Source organism: Nelumbo lutea, chromosome 3 (assembly GCF_056320005.1).
Source record: "Nelumbo lutea isolate HS-2025 chromosome 3, American lotus-T2T, whole genome shotgun sequence".
Lineage (NCBI taxonomy): Eukaryota > Viridiplantae > Streptophyta > Magnoliopsida > Proteales > Nelumbonaceae > Nelumbo > Nelumbo lutea.
The window spans coordinates 44505395-44526335 of record NC_142686.1 but is presented as its reverse complement, the minus strand read 5'-3'; the positions used below and the strand labels follow the sequence as shown (position 1 = coordinate 44526335).

The following is a 20941-nucleotide window of genomic DNA, read 5'->3' as shown; positions in this document are numbered from 1 at the left end:
TTTAGCCCTTAATGATCTCTTTTATTCCTTTTGTTGTAAAAAATAAGGACAATTACACGAGTTCTCTTAGTAGGGCGTCCATCACTAAAGACAACAACAAAAAACAATAAAAAAAGAGAAAATAGGTCCATAACTAAGGCCCACTACCTACTAACACAAGTCATAAACATAACATAAAAGGAGAAACAAAGAAACTAAGGCTCCATTTGGTTTGTGGGATGGGGATGAGAAAAAGGGAATATTCCAAAAATATTCCTTTCTCTCTCATTTGTTTTGAGGGAAATGGAGGGATGGGATGAGAAAAATGTGGGATGCCAGATCCCAAAATCATGGTGAGAAACCACTGTAGAGAACCCACGACAACGAATAGAGGAGGGAGAGAACCAATGCCTTCTCCGTTACCATTGGCAATTTGCTACCTCCCCTTCCCCGTTTGAACCTAGAAACAGAGCAGTAGCGGCAGCACCCCCTCTCAGCCACTCCCTTCCTCCCTCTCTCCCCTCTTCTTCTCTTTCTTCTTCTTCTTCCGTTTTTCACCCAAAAAAAGCATTGTTCATTGTCTTCTCAACAAAGAACACAGGAAATACCAGCGGCGGTGACCAGGATCATTTACTCTCTAGTATCTCTCCGTTCATCATCTTCGCTTTCCGCCGGCGAACTACTGTCTCCGGTGGCACTATTTGCTTTCCAATGGTGACCAGCGACATTGTTCATCGTCTTCGCTTTCCTCTCGTCACAGTGCTTTTTTCATTGTTTTCCCATATATAAAACCAAACAATGGAAGAGTAAATTTTTACACTTTCCCATCCCATCCCATCTTTTCCCATCCCACCCAAATCTTTCCACAAACCAAACGGTGCCTAAGGGCCATTCGGCCCATTATCTCTACAATATCTTTTGTAGTCAGTGTAGTAAGTCATTTTATGCAGAACCCTTGGATTCCACATTGGGATGCAGTTTTAAGGATTGTCCGGTACTTGAAGGGAGTTCAAGGTCGTGGTTTGTTATATAAGAGTGGATGAAGTCTTAAGATAGAGGGCCACACAGATGCTGATTGGGCTGGTTCAATATCTGGCAAGAGGGGTCCACTATAGGGTACTATACCTTTCTTGGATGCAATTTGGTGACATGGAAGAGTAAGAAGCAGATTGTGGCAGCAAGAAACAATGTGGAAGCTGAATATAGAGTCATGTTACACACTACACGTGAACTAGTATGGTTGAAGAATATTTTACAAGAGATGGGATATACAATTGATAGCCCCACGAAGCTTTATTGTGACAATTAAGCTGTAGTCAACTTTTCATCTAATCCAGTTTTCCATGAGAGAACAAAGCATATAGAAGTTGATTGTCACTTTGTGAGAGAAAAGGTGCTCAGTGGAGTAATAAGTACTGGACATATAAACAATGGGCAGACCTGTTCATTAAGGGGTTGGCAATGGAGGTGTTTAAAAATCAGAATTTGAGTCTGTTGTTTAGATCTCAGAACTGGTTGTATCTGTAATTTGTGGTGGCTCTAGGCAGCCTCTAATGGCCTAGGCTCCTTTGTAATGGTTCTTGTTTTAATAAATTACCTTACCTTTTCAAAAAAAAAAAAAACATTTGTAACAACCTGGGACTATATGGTATATACTCACCAGCTTGAGGGGGAGTGTTAGAGTCGGGTATACAGGGCTAGTTTGGTCATTTCAATTTATATTAGTAGTGTGGTGTAATGCCTTTTATGTTTAGGCTTAAGTACTATGTTCCATACTTAATTATGGGCATAAGCGTCTTTGTATCTGATATCTGGCTGACTAGAGAAAGTGATATTTTCTTCTGCTAATCTAGGGCTGGAACTAGTACAGATCAGTTTTGTAACAGGGTCAAAAGGTGTACTAAGTTACTAACTTCTTTTCTGATGCTCTAGCCAAACAGGATGTGGGAAGGGCTCAGTCTTTGTGGGTTTGCTTGTAATTTTATGCTTTTTGGGGAGGGCTAAGAGAGTTTACCTCTCCCCTTGGATGTTATAATTGTTTATCCATTTCTTTAGTATAAAGTTTTTGTTATTGATAGAAAAATTATGGGATTTGGTAACGGAACTAGCAGATAAAAGGTTTTTGTGCAACTGTGGAACATGAAGAATAGAGCTTAGGGAAAGATTACAAGTAAAGTGGGAAGGCATACCAGTCATGTGAGTACTAGCTCTAAAGTCCACAGTCTAGGAGCTAGGAGATGAGGATTGACAAGAAAGACCAGTACCTGATTAGCAAAAGCACTGGAAGGATTACTACAGCCCATAGAGTTAAAGGACCCAATTTTCTCAAGCTGAGTCTATAGGCTCCTGAGCTTCTCCATCACATCAGAGGAATCATGTAAAGGAGCTTGAACACAAGGGGACAGACAATCAACTCCCCTAATAGCAAGATGAGCATTTCCTTTCTTAGCTGTTTTAAACTTCGCAAGCTTCAAATGGGGATTCAAATTCCAACATTGGTCCTTAGTGTGTTTTGGTTTCTTATAGTACTCGCACACCACTTCATCAGTCTTCTCATTTACACCCCATCCATTAACACTTTGTGTAGGTTTAGCAGAATGTTTACCAACTTCAATCTGTATTGTGGCATCCCTCCTATTCTCCTCTGTTTGCACCAAGGAGTATGCTGTGGCAAGAAAAACAATATCCGTACTCAAGATGTGCTGCTGAGGAAAATTATACTTCGCATTCAAACTGCCAAGAAGTAAAAAATTTTGTTCTTCTCAACATATTTTCTGTAATTTTCACCATCCTCAGGATTCTTCCATTCCATGGCCTCCAAATATTCCATTTCTTCCTAGAGAGACTGTAAGGAAGAGAAGTACATAGCCATTGTCCTCTCCCCCTAATGCATATTGCAAGCTTCCCTTCGGAGTTGGTAGACCCGAGCAATGTTCCTTTCCTAGGAATACGTAGCATTAACATGATCCCAAATGTCCTTGGCAATGGAAAGAAACATGTAGTTACGGGCTATATGTAGCTTCATCGAATAGACCAATCATGACATGACTAGAGAATTATCTTGTTCCAACTTGGCAAACTTGGAATAACCAGATTTTGGCTAATTGGCTTCACTTTTTTGCTTGTAATGAACCCTAGATTACCTCTTCCTTCGACGGTAAGCTTGGCAAACCGGACCACTCTAGAAAGTTGGTTCCATCAAGTTTTACAGTGGTTATCATTACCACTAGAAGTATCTACATTACATGAGAACACTCCATAAATAGTCTGTACTTAGATGATTCTATCTGTCTTGGTCAAGCTACACAACAGCCCTACAACACTCCAATATCCAACCAGTACACACTAGGCCCATTAACATAGGTCAACGCATTGTTGGAAGCCAACAGAAAGCCAAAGCTGAAGTTGGAGGCAATATATGTGGACAATAAAATCTCCCAAAAATTAACCATGGTTCAGAAAAATATTAAACCACTTCCCGTAACTCCAGAAAAGAAAAATGACTTGAGAGCAACAGGTCTCAAGCAAGAAACACCCTCGGATAGGAAGGAAAAAATTCCATACATCGAACGTATATTTTTCTGTTATTTCTGATTTGAAAATCTATGAAAAATCAAGGAAGCACCAAATGGCGATGAGAATCATACCAAAAACTCCCTTAAAACAGGGCACACAAAACTCAACCAGTTTCAAGGGTTGTTGCTGGCATCATCCAGTGGCGGTTTGACATCAGCAATTCTGCCTAGATTCAGGGGTCAACAAAGGAAACTCTTCCAAGATCCCTTCCTGCTTTGATTCCAAGTTGTCAAGTAATAGGGAGGAAGAGAAGTAAAGAGGAGAAGAAGTCTTTGTAAGAGTAGAGTGAGTTACTGTTCACAACCCAAAAAGTGATTTTTATACTATTTGCATAAAGTTAAATAAATGCCCTTGAATGGGCACCCAAATACAAAAAAATAAAACATTAAAAGACCAAAAAGCCCCTGCTCACAATACATAGTCTCAATAGTCTATATGGAGCCACCTTTCGGTGTATCTGTTCCTGGAAGCAAGGTTTAAAATGTCGATGTCGATGGAAATGTCGCTTACCAAAATATAGGACATATGTCGGAAATGTCATGGGAAATATTGTAAAAATTAGAGACATTGTGGAAATGTTATGAAATATGTGGAAATATGCAAAGATATTTTGTAAAATGATAAAAGAAGCATGAATACATATTTCTAGACTATTATCTTATTCCCAGCCATTATATAAAGCTAAGAAACTAAGATCAATAACAAATTAGTAAATGATGATTTATTGATTTATTATGCATTTTGATGTTTTTACAAGGTTATCTGATATTTTTTTTTCTTATTTTTAATTCTGATTTATTATAAATTCTAATGTATTTATTTCACACTAGTAAATAGAAATACATTTATTCTGATTTTTTAAATATTAAAGTTATAATACATTATGTTTTATTATAAATTTAATAAACTGATTCTCCTTTTTGTAGTATTAAGATTATGATAAATTCTGATTTCTTATAAAACTTAATGAATTTATTATGATTTTTAGTACTAAATTTATAATAAATTATGATTTAGTATAAAATTTATTAAATTTATTCTGATTTTTTATATTAAATGTAGAATATGATTTATTATGAAATTTAATAAACATTTTCTGATTTTAATAAATATTTTTAAAAATACTAACTAGTTAATATTTTATTACTTGAAAAATATTTTATGTTTTATATTATAAAGTAATTAATTTATTCTTTTGTTTTTATATTTTGTTAATTCTTTTTATAAATATTTTGTTTGAAATATTAAATAGAAATTATTAATGGAAATATTATTAATGTACATTAGTCGACATCTTGTTGAAATTAGTTGACATCCCATCGACATAATAGGAAAAACTGCATTTTTTTTTTTGTTATTTGGACCGATTTTGTCGACATTTCCGAACGTTCGTTTGTTGATGATTAATCTGTTTTTTTAATTCATAATGCATTGATTCTGGATATTCTTACTTTTCTATTTCCATAGGCATCTCTTCTCCATTTCTTTTTGACCACTACCTTTTCTTTTGTTATTTTGTTGAACAGATGATTTATGTTTTGTCAGTTTACAATAAGAAGAAGGGCCAGCGGATTATGGTATGTGATATTTGCTTTCTCTTTGTGGAATCCTATCAAGTTCTTTGTCCTCTATTTTACCTTTTGTGTAATTGCATGCTATTACTTGTCGTAATTTCTGTTATCAGCCTTTGTTTACTGAACACTCAAATAGGTTGCCATAGACTATGAGATGGTCATATGCTGGAGTTAACCAACCTTACCAAATTAAAGCCGAAGAAGACCATGGAGTTTTTTGGTCGTGGCCACAATTTTTATTTATTGGTAACAATTAGAAGTTAAGACTTTATTAAATCATGAAAGAATGAGTTATATACAGTAGGGTACATGCCCAGAAGTATAGGCTGGCAAAAAAGCATTCTAACCTATTTTGCTTTTTACAATGCAATTGAGCCCAAGAAGCTTTCATTGTTACCCAATCTTTGCAATCATGAAAACTATCAGAAGAATAAACTGTCAATAAATGACTGATATCTTGAATTAATCACATTACTGTCACTGCCTGTCACCACAATATCATCAACATATACAACCAGGAGAGTTAAGGCTGAACTTGCTTACTTGAAAAAGAGAGTGTGATCAGATTGATCCTGTACATAACCAAATTTCTCCAAGGAATGTCTAAACCTGTTAAACTATGCCCTTGGAGACTGTTTCAAGCCATACAAGGCCTTCTTCAATTGGTAGAATTTTCCACTGTCTTCATTATAGAAGCTTGGGGGAAACTCCATATATAGTTCTTGTAGATCACCGTTTAGGAAAACATTTTTAACATCCATCTGGAACAACAAGCATGAGAAGTTTGCAACAAGAGACAACAACACTCTGATTGTGTTCATTTTGGCAACTATTTCAAAGGTTTCTACATAATCAATACCATAAGTCTCTATGTATCCCTTAGCAACCACCAGTCAAGCTTTGTATCTTTCAATTGAGCCATTTGCATTATACTTCACTGTAAATATCCACTTGCACCTAACCGGGTTCTTTCCTCTTGGTTGATCTACTAGCTCCCAAGTATCATTTTTTATAAGTACATCTATCTCAACTTTCATTGCTCCCTTCTACTCAAGTACTACCAGGGCTTCTACAGTCTTAAGAATGGGTACAGAAGCAATGGACACCAAAAAGGACTTATATGATGGTGAGAGATGGTCATAAGAAAGAAACTAAGAGATGCAATGGATAGTAGATGAGGTGCAACGACGCTTTCCTTTGTGTATTGAAATAGGAAGGCCAAGATCATCTATGCGAAGGTGAGGTTCAATGGTACTGGTAGGCATACCATTTGCAGTAGTTGTGGGTACAAAGGGTGAAATACCTAAGTCTAGTGCCACAAAGGAGACTGGAAGTGGCTTGGACTGTTTATTACTAGAACCAACTTGCTTCCACCATCGTTTGTGGAACACTCTCAACTCTCTACTTCTAACAGCCCCCCTCACTAACACTTCCCTTCATTGACAGGAATAGGCAATGGAACTTCCTAAGCAAAAACACCCTGCTCACCACTCTCCCCCTGAGGTGAAGTCCTAGAGGAGTAAGGGCCATCCTCAAAGAATGTAACATCCATATGCACAAACCTAGTTCCAGGGAAAATGATCATAACAACAATACCCCTTTTGATTTTGTGCATACCCAAGAAAAATACACTTGGCTACCTTAAGATCAAACTTAGAATGTTGAAGCCCAAGGATTTGAACAAAGCAAGTGCATCCAAAGGTCTTAAGGGGAATAGTGCACTGGTCCTTATCAGGGTACAATAGGTTAAAAGGAGCTTTTATGTCTAAAACCTGTGAAAGAACTTTGTTGATAAGGTAGATAGTTGTGTGGATGGAATCCCCCCAGAATCGAATAGGAACATTAGAATTTAGCATGATGCTCCTAACAATTTCAAGAATGTGTTTACTCTTTCTCTCGGCTATTCCATTCTGCTGAGGTGTATGAGGACAGGTACTCTGATGGATAACCCCATTCTCAAGTAGATATGAAGCCAAGGGTTTTGCAAAATACTCCTTGGCATTATCAAATTTGAGATTTTGTTTTTTACTCCAATTTGAGTTAAAACCATCTGGTGGGATGCATGGATCAGAGTAGGTTTTCTTCATATTCTCGCATATTTCCTTAGTAGTCTTCACCCATAAGTAATTTCTACTGATGTGTGGCTACATAGAGTTGCACAACCAAGCCATCACTAGATAGTTTTCTTAAACCCATTTAGCATAAGTCGAGTCTTCCTTTGCTTGTTGCTTTATGTCTCCAGTTATATATTCAAGCTTCCCCCTTCCCCCAATAGCCATCATAGCTGATTGGGCCCATTCTAGGTAATTTGTGCCATCAAATTTATAGAAGTAATCCAAAAGGTATTATTTGACATACTCCCAGACCCCATAGATCATTCTCTAAAGGATTTTGGTTCCTTCTCAACTATCTCCATACTAATCACACCACCAAGACCTTACAAATACTTAAGAAGGTAACTGAAACCATGGTTTTCAAAACCAGACCAGACCGGACGATCGGACCAGAAAAACCAGGAAGTGGTCAGGTGACCGGTTCCGTTTTACCCCAAAACCGTTGATTTGGTTAGCAAACCGCTGACTCAGGCGTTCGAACCGTCCAAACCGTTCTAACCGTCCAATGGGCTGTCCGTTCGTTTCAAATGGTCTGACTGTTCAACCCGGGAACCGGACCCCTGACCAGTTCATTGTCCAGTTCGATTTTAAAAACCTTGACTGAAACAGAGCTTATGCAGTAATCCAATACTCCCTTAACAGTCCATAGTGAAATCAGAACAGTCGAAGTAAATGGGATGTCAAAAAACTAGAACTGACCTGTTCTCTGTAGAAACCCTAGAACCAACCTAGGGAGGAAACCAAAAAGACTCAGCCGCTCCTTCCCGAAGATCCCATTTACTTTCTACAAGCTGTCAATCTCTGAAAAGAAACTATTCCCTACTCAGAAACCACTGAGTGTCAGTACCAATTGAAGGTTTAGCCCCTAAACCTTAATCTGATCCAAAGAACTCTGATTCTTCCTGGTTATTGGTGATCCCCAAGATTGCAGATCTTGGGCAGCAAAAATTTCTCCAACAAACCTCCATGAATCAGGAAAAACAGACTGAAGTATCTAGCCCTAATACATCCTCATGTATCCGGCTGGAAGAAGCCTACATGGGAACCCTAGCAAGCCCTAAACCTTGCTCTCATACCAAGATGACTGGTGCTGTTCACAGTCGGCCAGTATTCTGGTGCAGATTCAGCAAGAAAACCAAGGAAAAATGAAGAGAAAAACTAGAAGAAAGAAGAGAGTAGGAGAAGAGAAGAAGAATGAGAAGAGAAAGGGAGCAGATCAAATCAGTTTCTTCCACCCAGATTTAATATTTATATGTTTTTATAATAAAAGATCTACAATGACATCTATGCCCCTGCCGCCCAAAACACTCCTTAACAGACAATAGCAGCAACAATAACAACAGTTAAAGCAGGCCCAGAAAGACTAATAACAAGGCCCAAAAAGACCAATAACAGGTAACTAATATGGCAGGGACTTCACTAATTTACTAGACTGTTACTACACAGGATTAACAACCTGTTTTCCCCTTATTTTGATTTTGTTGTAGGTGATCAATTGTATGTAACTGTACTGTTTAGATTTGCTTTCATCTATGGGTTTTTTGCTCTTTAATGTCGGATTTATCCTTGTTTCAGATGGCAGCATTTAACATCCAGGAGGCACTGATGTGGAAGGAAAAAATTCAGCATGTCATTGATCAGGTTCTCCATTCTTCAAGGGTGACAATACAATGTGCTATCTTCCTACATAGATTTTCTAGCATTTTCATTTGAAACATCTACTATTTACTGGTGGATGTATTCAATACTATTCATTGGCATTTCGTACTCTTATTGTGATTTTTGGACAGCAATATTCCTCCACCAACCATTTATGTATTTCTTAATCTTAAGGACTGATTGTATATTCATCCACTGCAGCATCAAGAGTCACTGAATGTTAATAGTCACAAGTCAACCTTGTTATTTGAATATAAATCTGGCATTGATGATGGAAGGGCTGTTTCCTCATCTGACAATGAAAGTCAGTAAGTTGCAATTACCTTATCTTGCATTCTTTTTTTTTTTTTTTTCTCTTGGTAAGTAATAGAAAATTTTATTGATTAATCAACAACAAAGTAATATACATTCGGGGCATCCCAACCAAAGGCGTGAGGTGCAGCCTTGATTGCATAAGATATATTACAGTTGAGCCCAATACATATGATCCCTAGTCCCCTTGCTTAGCTAAATAGTTTGCCATCCCATTTTCTGATATCCTTTCCTATTGAATCCTTGCAACTCTATTTGTAGTCAGCCACTTAAATGTCTTGAAAACCTCTCCAGTCCATATTACCGTGTCTGGCTCCTTCAATCAAGTGACCACCAACTTTGAATCCCCTTCATTGAGAAGTTTGTCAACATTCAAATCTCTAGCAACCTGTACCCCTTGTAACACAGCTTGGAACTCAGCATTGGTGGAGTCCCCTACTCCGGTTGGACCTGAGTATAAAACAATAATATGTCCATCTTTGTTTCTGAATACTTTCCCTATTCCCTAAGGTTCCAGGTTACACAGCTTCCATCAAGATTGAGTTTTATAAAAACTTCTTCAGATGGTACCCTCACTGAGAGAGCCTTTTTCTTGTTGAATGGACTCTTTACTACAGATTCCCAGTTCCTCCAAATATCATCAAAAGAAAAATGGGAAAAGATATCCATGGTTTTAACCCAATGTATAACCTTGTTCACAATAAACTCCAACATTGCACCCTCATTTGTTTCCTTAACGAAATTTCTTGCATTTCTCTCCTCCCAAATCATCTAGGTCAATGCATCCTTGACACACCTCCATATGATTCTACCCCTCCTCGTAGGCTATTCAAAGGTCACAGGGTCAAATAAGCTACTAATCTGCAATGGAAAAGTCCACCTACACCCAAATGGAGAAAAGAAATCTCTCTCTAGTACCTGCAATAGAAGGACAGGAGATTAGTAGGTTGTAACAACTCTTACTGTTATATTTTCAGAGGATACACCAGTTTGGGGAAATGTGCAAAAAGGGTTTTCCTTTTTGCAAATTATCCAATGTATTTATCATCCCATAGTAAATTTCCCAACAAAAAGCTCCAATCTTATATTTGCAGTGTTGATTACTGAATTCTGCTTCATTAAACTTCCAATATCATTGTTTGGTTCAGTTTTCTATTCATATAACTGTCAAATGGCTTTTGGCTTGGTATATGTCTCTTGTACTCTTATGTCTGATATGGCATATCATATATTTCTGTTTTCCATCAATACCACATTTTTTATGTTTACTTCAATTCCTCTCTCTCTCTCTATCTATCATTTTTTATGTTTACTTCAATTCCTCTCTCTCTCTCTCTATCTATCTCTCTGTGCGGTGGTTTCTATAACTATCTAAATGCCATTACCATAACTTGGTCCCAGTGGTCTGAAGTCTTGGGAGGGGTGGATTGGATATGGATGTAACGCCCAGCATTTTAACATTAACTAAATGCTGAGACTGAAACCCACATTTTCATGCTTGTCACTCTGAGGTTAAATACCATTTGACCATGATATGACCCTGGATGCTGTAGCTATCCTGTTGGTTAAAAAGAGTGCTCTAGCTATCCTGATTTCTGAACGTTACTCTTATTTTGTGTGGATATTGACTTGTAATTTTGTATTCATCATTCAGGCACTGTTTCCACACGTGAATTAATGATGTGATTATAATTTTATGCTTCTATTTCCTTCATTGTATGGATTTGTTCATCACTCATGATATTTTTCACTAGTGGATTAAAAAAATAAAGATCCTCACCATTCTTTAATGACCTTATTTGTTTCTGCAGAACAACCTTTTCTTTTTTTTTTTTTTTATATCCTTTTGCTTGCATTATGCTTAGACTTGCAACTTTCATTTTCTGAAAAAAAAACTTAGGTTCAGTGCACAGGAAGATGAAGCAGAGAGCCGGCAAACTTTATTTCAGAGAAGAGCAATAAGAAATGGTAATTTGGGATTTACCTATTTTTACAAGATTTTATAGCCATGAAATTGTTTGGTGGAGTTCAACCAGAGCATTGTTATTTGTTCAACTTGCAGGTGCTCCTGATTCCATATTTGATTGGGCCAGAGAATTTGGTTCAGAATTGTCAAATAAAAATACCTGTAATAAAGTTTTCTCTGCAAAGCATTGGCATCTTGTCAAATGCCAGAATGGTGACTTTCCACTTATGAACTTTCCCTTTTGTTTATCCATATTCATACTTAGCATGACTATCTAGTTAATTAGTAATTGGAAGTTTTAGGGTATTAAAGTCTTGGATTTGTTAAAATATTGCCAGTAAATAGTTAATGATATTTTTTCGGAAATATGCAGGACTTCGCATTTTTGAGGAGTTGCTTGAAGTTGATTATCTTGTATGGTTCATAATTACTCTTATTTATATAGTATGATTTTACTATATATTAGATTTCACTGATTTTTAAGTGATGAATATAATGGATATTGTATTACTTGTAGCCAAGGAGCTGTGGCAGAGCAATGAAAGCTGTGGGTGTGGTGGAAGCTACATGTGAAGAAATATTTCAGCTTATAATGAGCATGGACGGAAGACGGTTTGAGTGAGTATTTCTCAGAGTCTATTTACAAAACTCATTTTTGTGGTAAAATTTGTTATATTAAACAAAATCTATCTAATGGTTGTGATGGATTTTATTCAATACTTCAACTTTAGGTCATTGGATTATTATCAATTTCAATCTGAAACTTCTCACATAGTTTATGCAGATTATCTTTTTCCACGGTATTTGTGTTAGATTTAAATTTCTGTATGGTTAGTGTCTTATTATTGTTTATTGTCTAAGGTTGTTTTCAAATTATACACAGGGCAAAAATTGTCTAAAGGCATCAACTTAAAAAGAATTGTCATGCACTGGTGGATTTAAAATAGTTATCAAATAATGACCAGATGATCAAATAGTCAAAATTACCTTTTTTTCTTCATTTTAATGTTTTCATAAATGTCGGGGAAATACCAATATAATCATACTATTATTGACAAACAAGAACAAAACAGAAGAATCCCTGTGGTTGTGAGGGAGGTATTGATAGACCTGTGGTCTATCACGAACAAGAATAGAAAAAACCTGCAGCCTAATTGGATGTCTTCAATCTTGGTTGTGAGGGAGGTATTGATAGACCAGTCTTTGCTTTTCTTTTCCTTTTCTCAATCTTTTCTATTCATCATCAAACCAACAAGTCCAACTTCTACACTTGTTTGACGATGCTGGGCATGCCACACATAAAGTTTGTACAAGAGTGCTCAACAAGGACTATAGTAATAAGGTACAACATCAGGATTGTTCACTCTCCCCCTCAAACTGATGTGAGTGCATTAGCATCAGTTTGCCCATAAGAAATAGATGTCTGGATCTCATCATGGCCTTGGTCAGCAATCTGCATCTCTGAGGCCACATGAGGAAGAGAGATAGAGCCAACAAGAAACAAGTCTCGAATAAAGTGGCAATCCACCTCAATGTGCTTCATCCTTTCATGAAAGACAAGGTTAGAAGTAATCTATAGCATGGTATTGTCTACATGTAGAGGGATAGGTGTAGAGATAGGATGGCCAATGTCTTTAAGTAGTGATTTAAGGCAAATAATTTCACTGCACACCAATGACATTGCCCTGTATTTATCTTCTGTGGAGGACTTGGAGACAATTCGTTGTTTCTTGCATTTCCATAAGATAAGAGAATCATACATGAAAACATACCACTCAGTAGTGGAGTGACGAATGTTGGGACAACTTGCCCAATCAACATCAGCATAGTCCCTCAAATGGATAGGAGAGGATGGGGAGAAGAATAGTATTTGTGATAAAGTGCTACGAACATAGCGGATAATCCAATGCACAACAGTTAGATGGGTTAACGAGGAGCAGAGACAAACTGACTGACAACCTAAACCGCATGAGAGATGTCAGGTCGAGTCATAGTAAGATAGATAAGGGACTCCACAAGTTGATGATAGATGGAGGCATCAGTGAGTAAGGGACCTTCTGACTTGGACAATTTAACATTCAGCTCCAAGAGAGTATCAACCTGCTTATGTAACCTCTTTGGTGAATTAATGGAATTGTTATTGATAAAAAAAAAGTATCAACCTGCTTATTATTAGTAAGGCTGGACAACTTGACAAGATCTGAAGCATATTTGTGTTGGCAAATGAAATATCCCCAACGATTTCTTTGGACTTCAAGTCCTAGGAAATAAGTGAGAGAATCCAACTCCTTCATGTGAAAGAATCTATAAGGCAGAGACTTGAGGTCTTGAATTCCTTCTATATCATCTGTTGTCAACATGATGTCATCCACATACAAGAGGAGAATTATAATACCTTGAGGCCTTTTTCCAAACAAAGAGAGAATGATTAGAATCATTCTGACTATACCCGACATCCACAACATCTCTGAATTTCTCAAACCATGCACGAGGGGCCTATTTCAGCCCATAGAGAGATTTCTTCAAAACACAAACAAGAGATGGATCACTACCATACCTTGGAGGGGGTTTCATGTACACTGTTTCCTTTAAATGTCCATGTAGAAAGACATTTTTCACATCCAATTGATAGATAGGCCAAGAGTGCACAACAGAGAGGGCTAAAAGAACACCAACTATAGTGACCTTGGCAACCAGAGCAAACGTCTCCTAATAATCAATGCCATACTCTTATATATAACTCTGAGCCACAAGACGGGCTTTGTATCGATCTAAGGAGCCATCAGATTTCAACTTGATAGAATAAATTCACTTGCTCCCAATAAGAGAGCCATTAGAAGGAGCTTGGACAAGGTCCCAAGTGTCATTCTTATGCAAGGTTTAAATCTCAGCATCCATGGCATCTTTCCAGTAGGGACTACTAATGGCTTGCTGGTAAGAATGAAGAATATCTATGGAAGACAAGACAACAAAAAAGGAACTATGATTTGAAGGGAAACCATAACGATCAAGTGGTCTAGAAACATGGGTAGAGGAAGAAGGGGTCATAGGAGTAGGTGTCGAATCACGAAATCGCTTGTAGGAGAGGACAAAAAGATCCTTCACAACTGTTGAAGGTGGAGCATCATGTGAATCAAATCCGTACAAAATAGAAAGAACAGGTGCAGATAACTTGGCTACTCCTAAAAAAGGAAATATGCTCAAGAAAATAGCATTCCGAAAAATACGAATGCAGCGGATTGTCATTCCGAGAAAATGGCAAAAAAAATCCTTTGTAGTTGGGACTATACCCCAGAAAGGCACGCATAATTGATTGAGCGGAGAGTTTAAAACATTCCCGAGAGGGAAGATGTACGAAACATAAGCACTTAAAAACATGAAGGTTGGAGAGATTGGGAGGACAACCAAACAGTTTTTGATGAGGAGACAATTTAGCCATGACAGATGAAGGAACACAATTAATTAAATACACAACCGTACTAGCTGCCTCAAATCAAAATGAAGATGGGGCATGCAACTCTTGAAGAAGAGTTTTCAAAACACTGAGAATGTGCCATTCTTATGTTTTGCCACACCATTTTGCTGAGTGTCTAGACAACTCCATTGAACTTGTATTCCAAGATTTCTTAGGTAGGACAAAAATTCACCATCATTGTATTCTCCCCTTGAGTCCAAGCGTAGGATACGAATATTAGATTGAAACCAAATTTGAACCATAGCATGAAACAACTGAAAGGTTGGGAAAACTTCTGACTTATGTCTAAGGAAGTAGATCCAAGTGTACTTGGTGCAGTCATCAATGAACAATACAAAATACTTGTATCCCAATCATGAAACAACAGAGGAAGTCCATACATCACTATGTTTAATTTCAAAAGGTGAAGTAGCATGTTCAGCTTTGTGAGGAAATAACAAAGTATGACTCTTACTCAAACAACAAGTAACACAAGATGTATCAAAAGACTACAAGGAGGGAATCCTATTTCTAATGAAATCAAAGTCAAACAAAATTTTAATTTTTTTGGAGTTTGGGTGATCCAAATGTTCATTTCATAAATCCCAAATGTTATTTCTTTGACCCAAACCAGAATTCAATGAAGAACTAAAATAAGCAGACGATTGTGCTGATTGAGATCCTTCGAATTCTAGTGCAAACAAGTGACCCAGTCTATGCCCCTTCCCTTTAACCTTCCCAGTGCATTGGTCCTCAATTAAACAACCATTAGAAGAAAATGTTAGAATGTGACCTTCATCAACCAATTGACCAACTAAAATAAGGTTAGTGGTAAGTTTGGGAACAAAGAAAGTTTTGGTAAGGGAAAGGGAAGTCGAAGGTGAGAGCTTCAAACACAAATCATTACTCCCAATGATATTTAGTTTCTTGCCAGTGGCAGTAACAATATGCTTATGATGGGTCTTTGAAGATTTATTTGATGGTTCATGGTAGGCTCCAGTCATATAATTGATAGCTCCAGAATCAACTATCCAAACATGAAAGGAAGTGGAACAATAACCAAAGAGCTCACCAAATAAGCCAATAGCAAAAAATGCAGATGAGATAGTAGAGGATACCAGTTCTTGTATCTTTTCTCTGTTCATGGGAGCAAAAGATTCACCTTTAACATTGGGAACATCGATCACCTGTCCTTCAGATACCTGGTGGCTGATTCTTCTTAATATTACCTTTGGAGGGACGGACAGAACAATATGGAATGATATAACCATGTGGCTGATAGCATGTGCATACATTCTTCTTGTTGCAATGTGAAGCAAATGTTCAAAACCTTTGCATTCATAACATTGGGTCTTAGACATATCCTTTCCACCAGATTTCTTACTCCCTTGTGCAATAAAAATTGTCTCAGCCCCAAATTCAAGTTGCTTCCCTTCCAGATTTGCAATAGTCATAAGTCTAGTCTCCTCTCTCAGCAATTCTCCCAATCCCAGAATCTAAATTTGGTAGTGTACCCCTACTCAGATTTCATATTCAGGTCTCAGTCCCATGAGGAAATGGTTCACCTTCTTCTTCTCAAAGTGCTTCTGTAGATACTTAACACACTTTGCTGAATTAGATGGCTCAATGTAAACTAATTCATATTCTGCCCACAAGTCAAGAAACCCTGCATAATATTCCTGTATCTTTTTATCTCCCTGGCAATAGGTAAATATTTCAGATTCAATTTGGTATTGTCTTGACATATTGGACTAATGATAGACCTTCTTCAGATAAGAATACATTTCATAGGCTGTTTGCATTCTCCTCATAGGAATAGCAATGTGAGAAACAACAGAGCTGAGAATCCAGGAGACAAATTTTCCATTCTCAAGTTTCCATTGTGTAAATGCTTTAGTGTCTGATTCATCAGGTTTATTAACAGCCCCTTTTAAGTATCCTTCGAGCCCTTTTCCTTCAAAAAAGAAGTCAAAAAGTGAAGTAACAGCCCTGATATTTAGTTTCAAGGTTTGTTAATCTCCATACCTGATCCAGAGATTATGCAAATGCTGGAATCAATATCCCAGCAATCAACCAAGAGAATCTCTCAGAAGAGGAACCCTTGACAGCAACGCCAAAGCAAACAATATGGAGAAATAGCAGAGATATCAGGTCCAGCAGATATGTATACTCATTCACCTCAGTTATACAGTCCACAGAGATAGGTCAAACTTTGGAGGATCAAAATCCTTTAAAGAAAATGCCAAAACAGATCCAACCCGATAGTTCTCAGTGGTAATAGTCCAAGCCAGCAGTGTTTCAGGACTGTTGAACTGGAGAGAAAAGAAATACTCTCCAGAACTGATACAAATGCAATTTAGTAGTTTATGCCTTTATGGAGTGAGAATACCCTAGGGTGACACCAAAACTAGGGTTCAAGAAAAAAATGGATAGCCTATTGAGCAGAAAAGTCAGATTCACCAATCTGATGTGCAGATTTCTAGAAACTGCTGTCCAAGAGAGGAGAGATCAGAACTCCCCAAATACTTGTCCAATCACGATGAGATTTTCTGAGTAGGTAAACCAGGTCTGGGTGACATACCAGTTACAATTTCCCTTTGAACATATGTTTTCCCAAAGAGTTCTATGAAAATCTCCCTTGCTGAAACCACAGACAGATAACCAGGATTGGGGTTGACTGAAACAACCCTGGCTTCAGTCGATGAGTCCAGAAACCAGTAAGATTTGAGAGGTTAATGAGTGAACATGGAGTAGACAGTCTATGGAGTAACCTGCTCCGATACCATGTCACACACACATTCAGTTCATGCAAAAGAGTTCAACAAGTTTAGGGTGAAAAACAGAATCAATCGACCCCACCCTAGAGAGTCAGAATATATTTCTATGAAATATGCATATTTACAGAAACGCCCTTGTGGAGCAAAGAAGAGAAAATAAGAGAGAAAGAATTCACAAGATAGTATATGACAAGGACTATAGTAATAAGGTACAATATCAGGATTCTTCACACTTGTTTGACAATGTTGGACAAATGGATAATCTCAATCAGGTCACTGGGATACCCTTCCACAACTATGTGGTTATCTTGAGCCCCTAGATATCACTAGGCTTTGAAATTCATGAAAACTACTGCTTTTGTAATGCTGTTAGCATTGCATTTGCTAAGTGACCATCCCTAGGACTTGAAATCCATGAAAATAAAAGGGTTGTTGAAATCCTGGGGGCAGGCTACCCCCATCTCTTTTTTTTTCTTTCCAATAAAAACTGGACTTAAAATAAAAGGGTGGATGTTGATTTTTTATGGTTGACTTGAAAAAAGGTATCTAAATACTGTTAGTTTGTACTATTTTATCATGTTGGCGTATATCTCTTTCTTTCTGCCCTGTTTTGCAGGTGGGACTGTAGTTTCCAGTATGGTAGCTTAGTTGAGGAAGTAGATGGACACACAGCAGTGATTTATCACAGACTGCAGCTAGATTGGTTCCCAATGTAATATGCTCTACCAATCTAGATTAACTATTTTGTCCCTGGCTTGCATTTATTCTCTTGTCTCTTTTGATGATTATGCATAGATAATTTTCTTGTATATGAGTTAATTCTTCTTTGTGCATTGCAAGCTTTATTTATTTACATGCCTGTGTTGATGAGGTTGTTCTCAATACTTGATCTGAATACCAAACGAGCTAAATCTTCTTTTTGTCACCCACATTGTTTATCTTCACAAGTTATCTTTTCTGATCAAGTCAATGTTAAAATGGGTCCATAATTATAACAACACAATAAATCAATGTTGACTTTGAGATTAGGAGATCAGAGATATGAGAAGCAGAAATACAATTTAGAAAAGAGATGAGAATGAAGAGAAGGCTTAATGAATCTGTCTTGAATTTGATATGCTACAATTACATAAATACCCCAGACACTCCTATGTAATTTCATAAATATTAAATAAGCGTAGAATGTTCACCTATACCTGCATCATAGCATCCCTCCTATTCATTTTGAACAAGAAAATATGTTGTGGAGAGTGACAAGATATCAGCATGAAGGATGTGTTGCCTAGTGAAGTCATAGTCAACATTCAATGCAATGAGGAAATCAAAAACTCAAATTTTCTCAATGTACTTCCTGTATTGTTCAGCACCAACAGGATCCTTCCACACCAAAGCCTCTAAATGATCAATTTCTTCCCAAATTAATTATAAGGAAGAGAAATACATAGCAATCGACCTCTCCCCCTAATGCATATTACATGCTTCACTTCGCAACTGATAGATTCTATTAGTGTTTTTAGCTTGAAAATAAGTGGCAATCAACCTGTCCCAAATATCCTTGGCTGTTGAAAGGAACATATAGTTGTGGGCAATGTGTGGCTGCATAGAGCATTCAAGCCATGACATGACCATCAGACTATCCTGCTCCCACTTGGAATGGTTTGGATCTTCAAGCTTTGGTTTAGCTTCCTTGCCAGTAAGAAAACCAAACTTAACTCTCCCACTGAGTGTAAACCAAGCTGGTTGGGACCATTCAAGGAAATTTGTTCCATCAAGTTTTACAGTAGTAATCTGTCCCCTAGCATTATCATTACCTCCCAAGAAGACATAGGTAGGCATATGGACATCTTTGTGTGAGTCCATCGATCACAACCCCTCCAAAACAATCTTTCTCACCAACACCATAATATCCCAACAACAGCTGAACACCCAAAATCCTTTCCCACAAGGTTGAACACAAGTTGCAGAATAGAACAAGGGAAAAATAGTGAAGGAAAAAAAAAATTCTCAAAAATATTTTAGGGCTCCAAAAAATCGGGGACCACTTCCTGTAGTCTCAGAAATTACCCATGATTCAAACACTAGAGGTTCCAAAGGAAGCCAACCCACCATACAAGTATACAAGCCCTAAACTCCAAATCTAGAATTTTCACCAATTTGCATCTAGAAAATCCAAAAAAAAAATCTCAAACAGCTTCAACCTACAATGAGACCTAGACCAAAATTCCTCTAAAATCAAGGCACATCAATGTGCACCAAAAACACATAGGGCTGACGTCAACTGGCGGCCTGTTGACGTCAACAATCTGTCTGAGTCCTGACCAGCAGCAGATAATTTCCTTGATCATAAGGTGCTTTGATACCAAGTTAGTTTTATCAAGAGAATTAGGTTTGTCACTGTTCACACCCAGAAGATTTTCATTTAAACATAATGAAAAAATTGCAAAAAAGCCCATGACTAGGAGCCCTAATACAAAAACATATAAAAGGACAAAAATGCCCTTACATTCTCAACATGTTCAAAGGCAACAAAATATGTTTTCTGGTATATTCTCACACTTGGAAAGGGTATAGATGCTATGATCCTATCCTTTATTGTCATTTTATCTTTGTTGATGTTATTGTCTACTTGCGTTTTTTATGTGAACTCTATTCCTACAAATTAGTTTATGTCTGCTTTGCCCGTTCCTCTTGGTATGCTCCTATTTCTTCTATGGAGTTGCTACTTAAGCTATCAATTACTCTCCTCCTAGCAGGCAGGCATTGCTACTCCACCAAGAAGCTCAACACCAATAGTTCCAATTGTTAAGTATGCCCCTAATGACTTACACTTGCCTATAGCTAGGGGTCATCATTGGCCAGGCCATGCTTAGCACTTATGATAAGAGTTATAGTCCAGGGCTAGGTTTGGCTTAGACCAGACCCTAGGCCTAATATATAAGCCTGACTCAAGTAGGGCTGGGTTGGGCTGGGCTTTGGGCTTATGACATCAAATAATGAAAATTTAATTATTTATAAAAATTTTATATTATATGATGTACATGAAAAAATATTGCATGGGCCCAAGCTAGGCTTGGCTTGGCTTGGCTTTGGACCTATAATACAAAAAATAGGGTCTGCACTTCAGAACATGGTTGTCTATCCTTGTATAGATGAATGCATGTGCTTTCATTCTAACTCCTTGGCAGTGTGAGACATGGGACGACACTTACTATTGAGTGTACAAATCTAGAGAACAAGTTATTCTCTCCTACTATAGTTGAGTCATGTGTCACCTTGTGAATAAATATAATATAATATAATATATATTAAAGTTTTTATATAAAATATTTAATAAAAAATAAAATAAAACATATTTGTATATATAATATACATATCAGTGAAATGACTCTTTAATCCTTCATCATTTTTCAAATTTGATCAGTTTGTAACAAAAATATATTTCATTCAAATTACCCAAAACAATATTGGAGTTTCCCCAAGTCTCTAACCAGACCTGTGAATGTGAGTATCCATGTATAAACAAAGGAGAA

The 20941-nt window shown here is 37.3% G+C and overlaps 1 protein-coding gene across 6 annotated transcripts in view; it reads left to right on the top strand.

Moving 5' to 3' along the window:
- LOC148864612 (protein ENHANCED DISEASE RESISTANCE 2-like) overlaps window positions 1–20941 on the top strand; it is a 52501-nt gene that overhangs the window by 1994 nt on the left and 29566 nt on the right. For 3 of the 6 annotated variants that reach the window (XR_016108932.1, XM_088974342.1, XM_088974344.1), the window contains exons 3-10: window positions 5082–5132; window positions 8819–8902; window positions 9104–9210; window positions 11115–11182; window positions 11277–11393; window positions 11554–11594; window positions 11698–11798; window positions 18028–18123. Coding sequence is in view for 4 of the 6 variants with exons in the window: in XM_088974342.1 (XP_088830468.1) it covers window positions 5082–5132; window positions 8819–8902; window positions 9104–9210; window positions 11115–11182; window positions 11277–11393; window positions 11554–11594; window positions 11698–11798; window positions 18028–18123 (665 nt within the window). In the remaining 2 variants the exon portion in view is untranslated. The remainder of the gene's footprint in view (window positions 1–5081; window positions 5133–8818; window positions 8903–9103; window positions 9211–11114; window positions 11183–11276; window positions 11394–11553; window positions 11595–11697; window positions 11799–18027; window positions 18124–20941) is intronic. The other 3 variants (XR_016108933.1, XM_088974343.1, XM_088974345.1) reach the window with 2 other exon arrangements.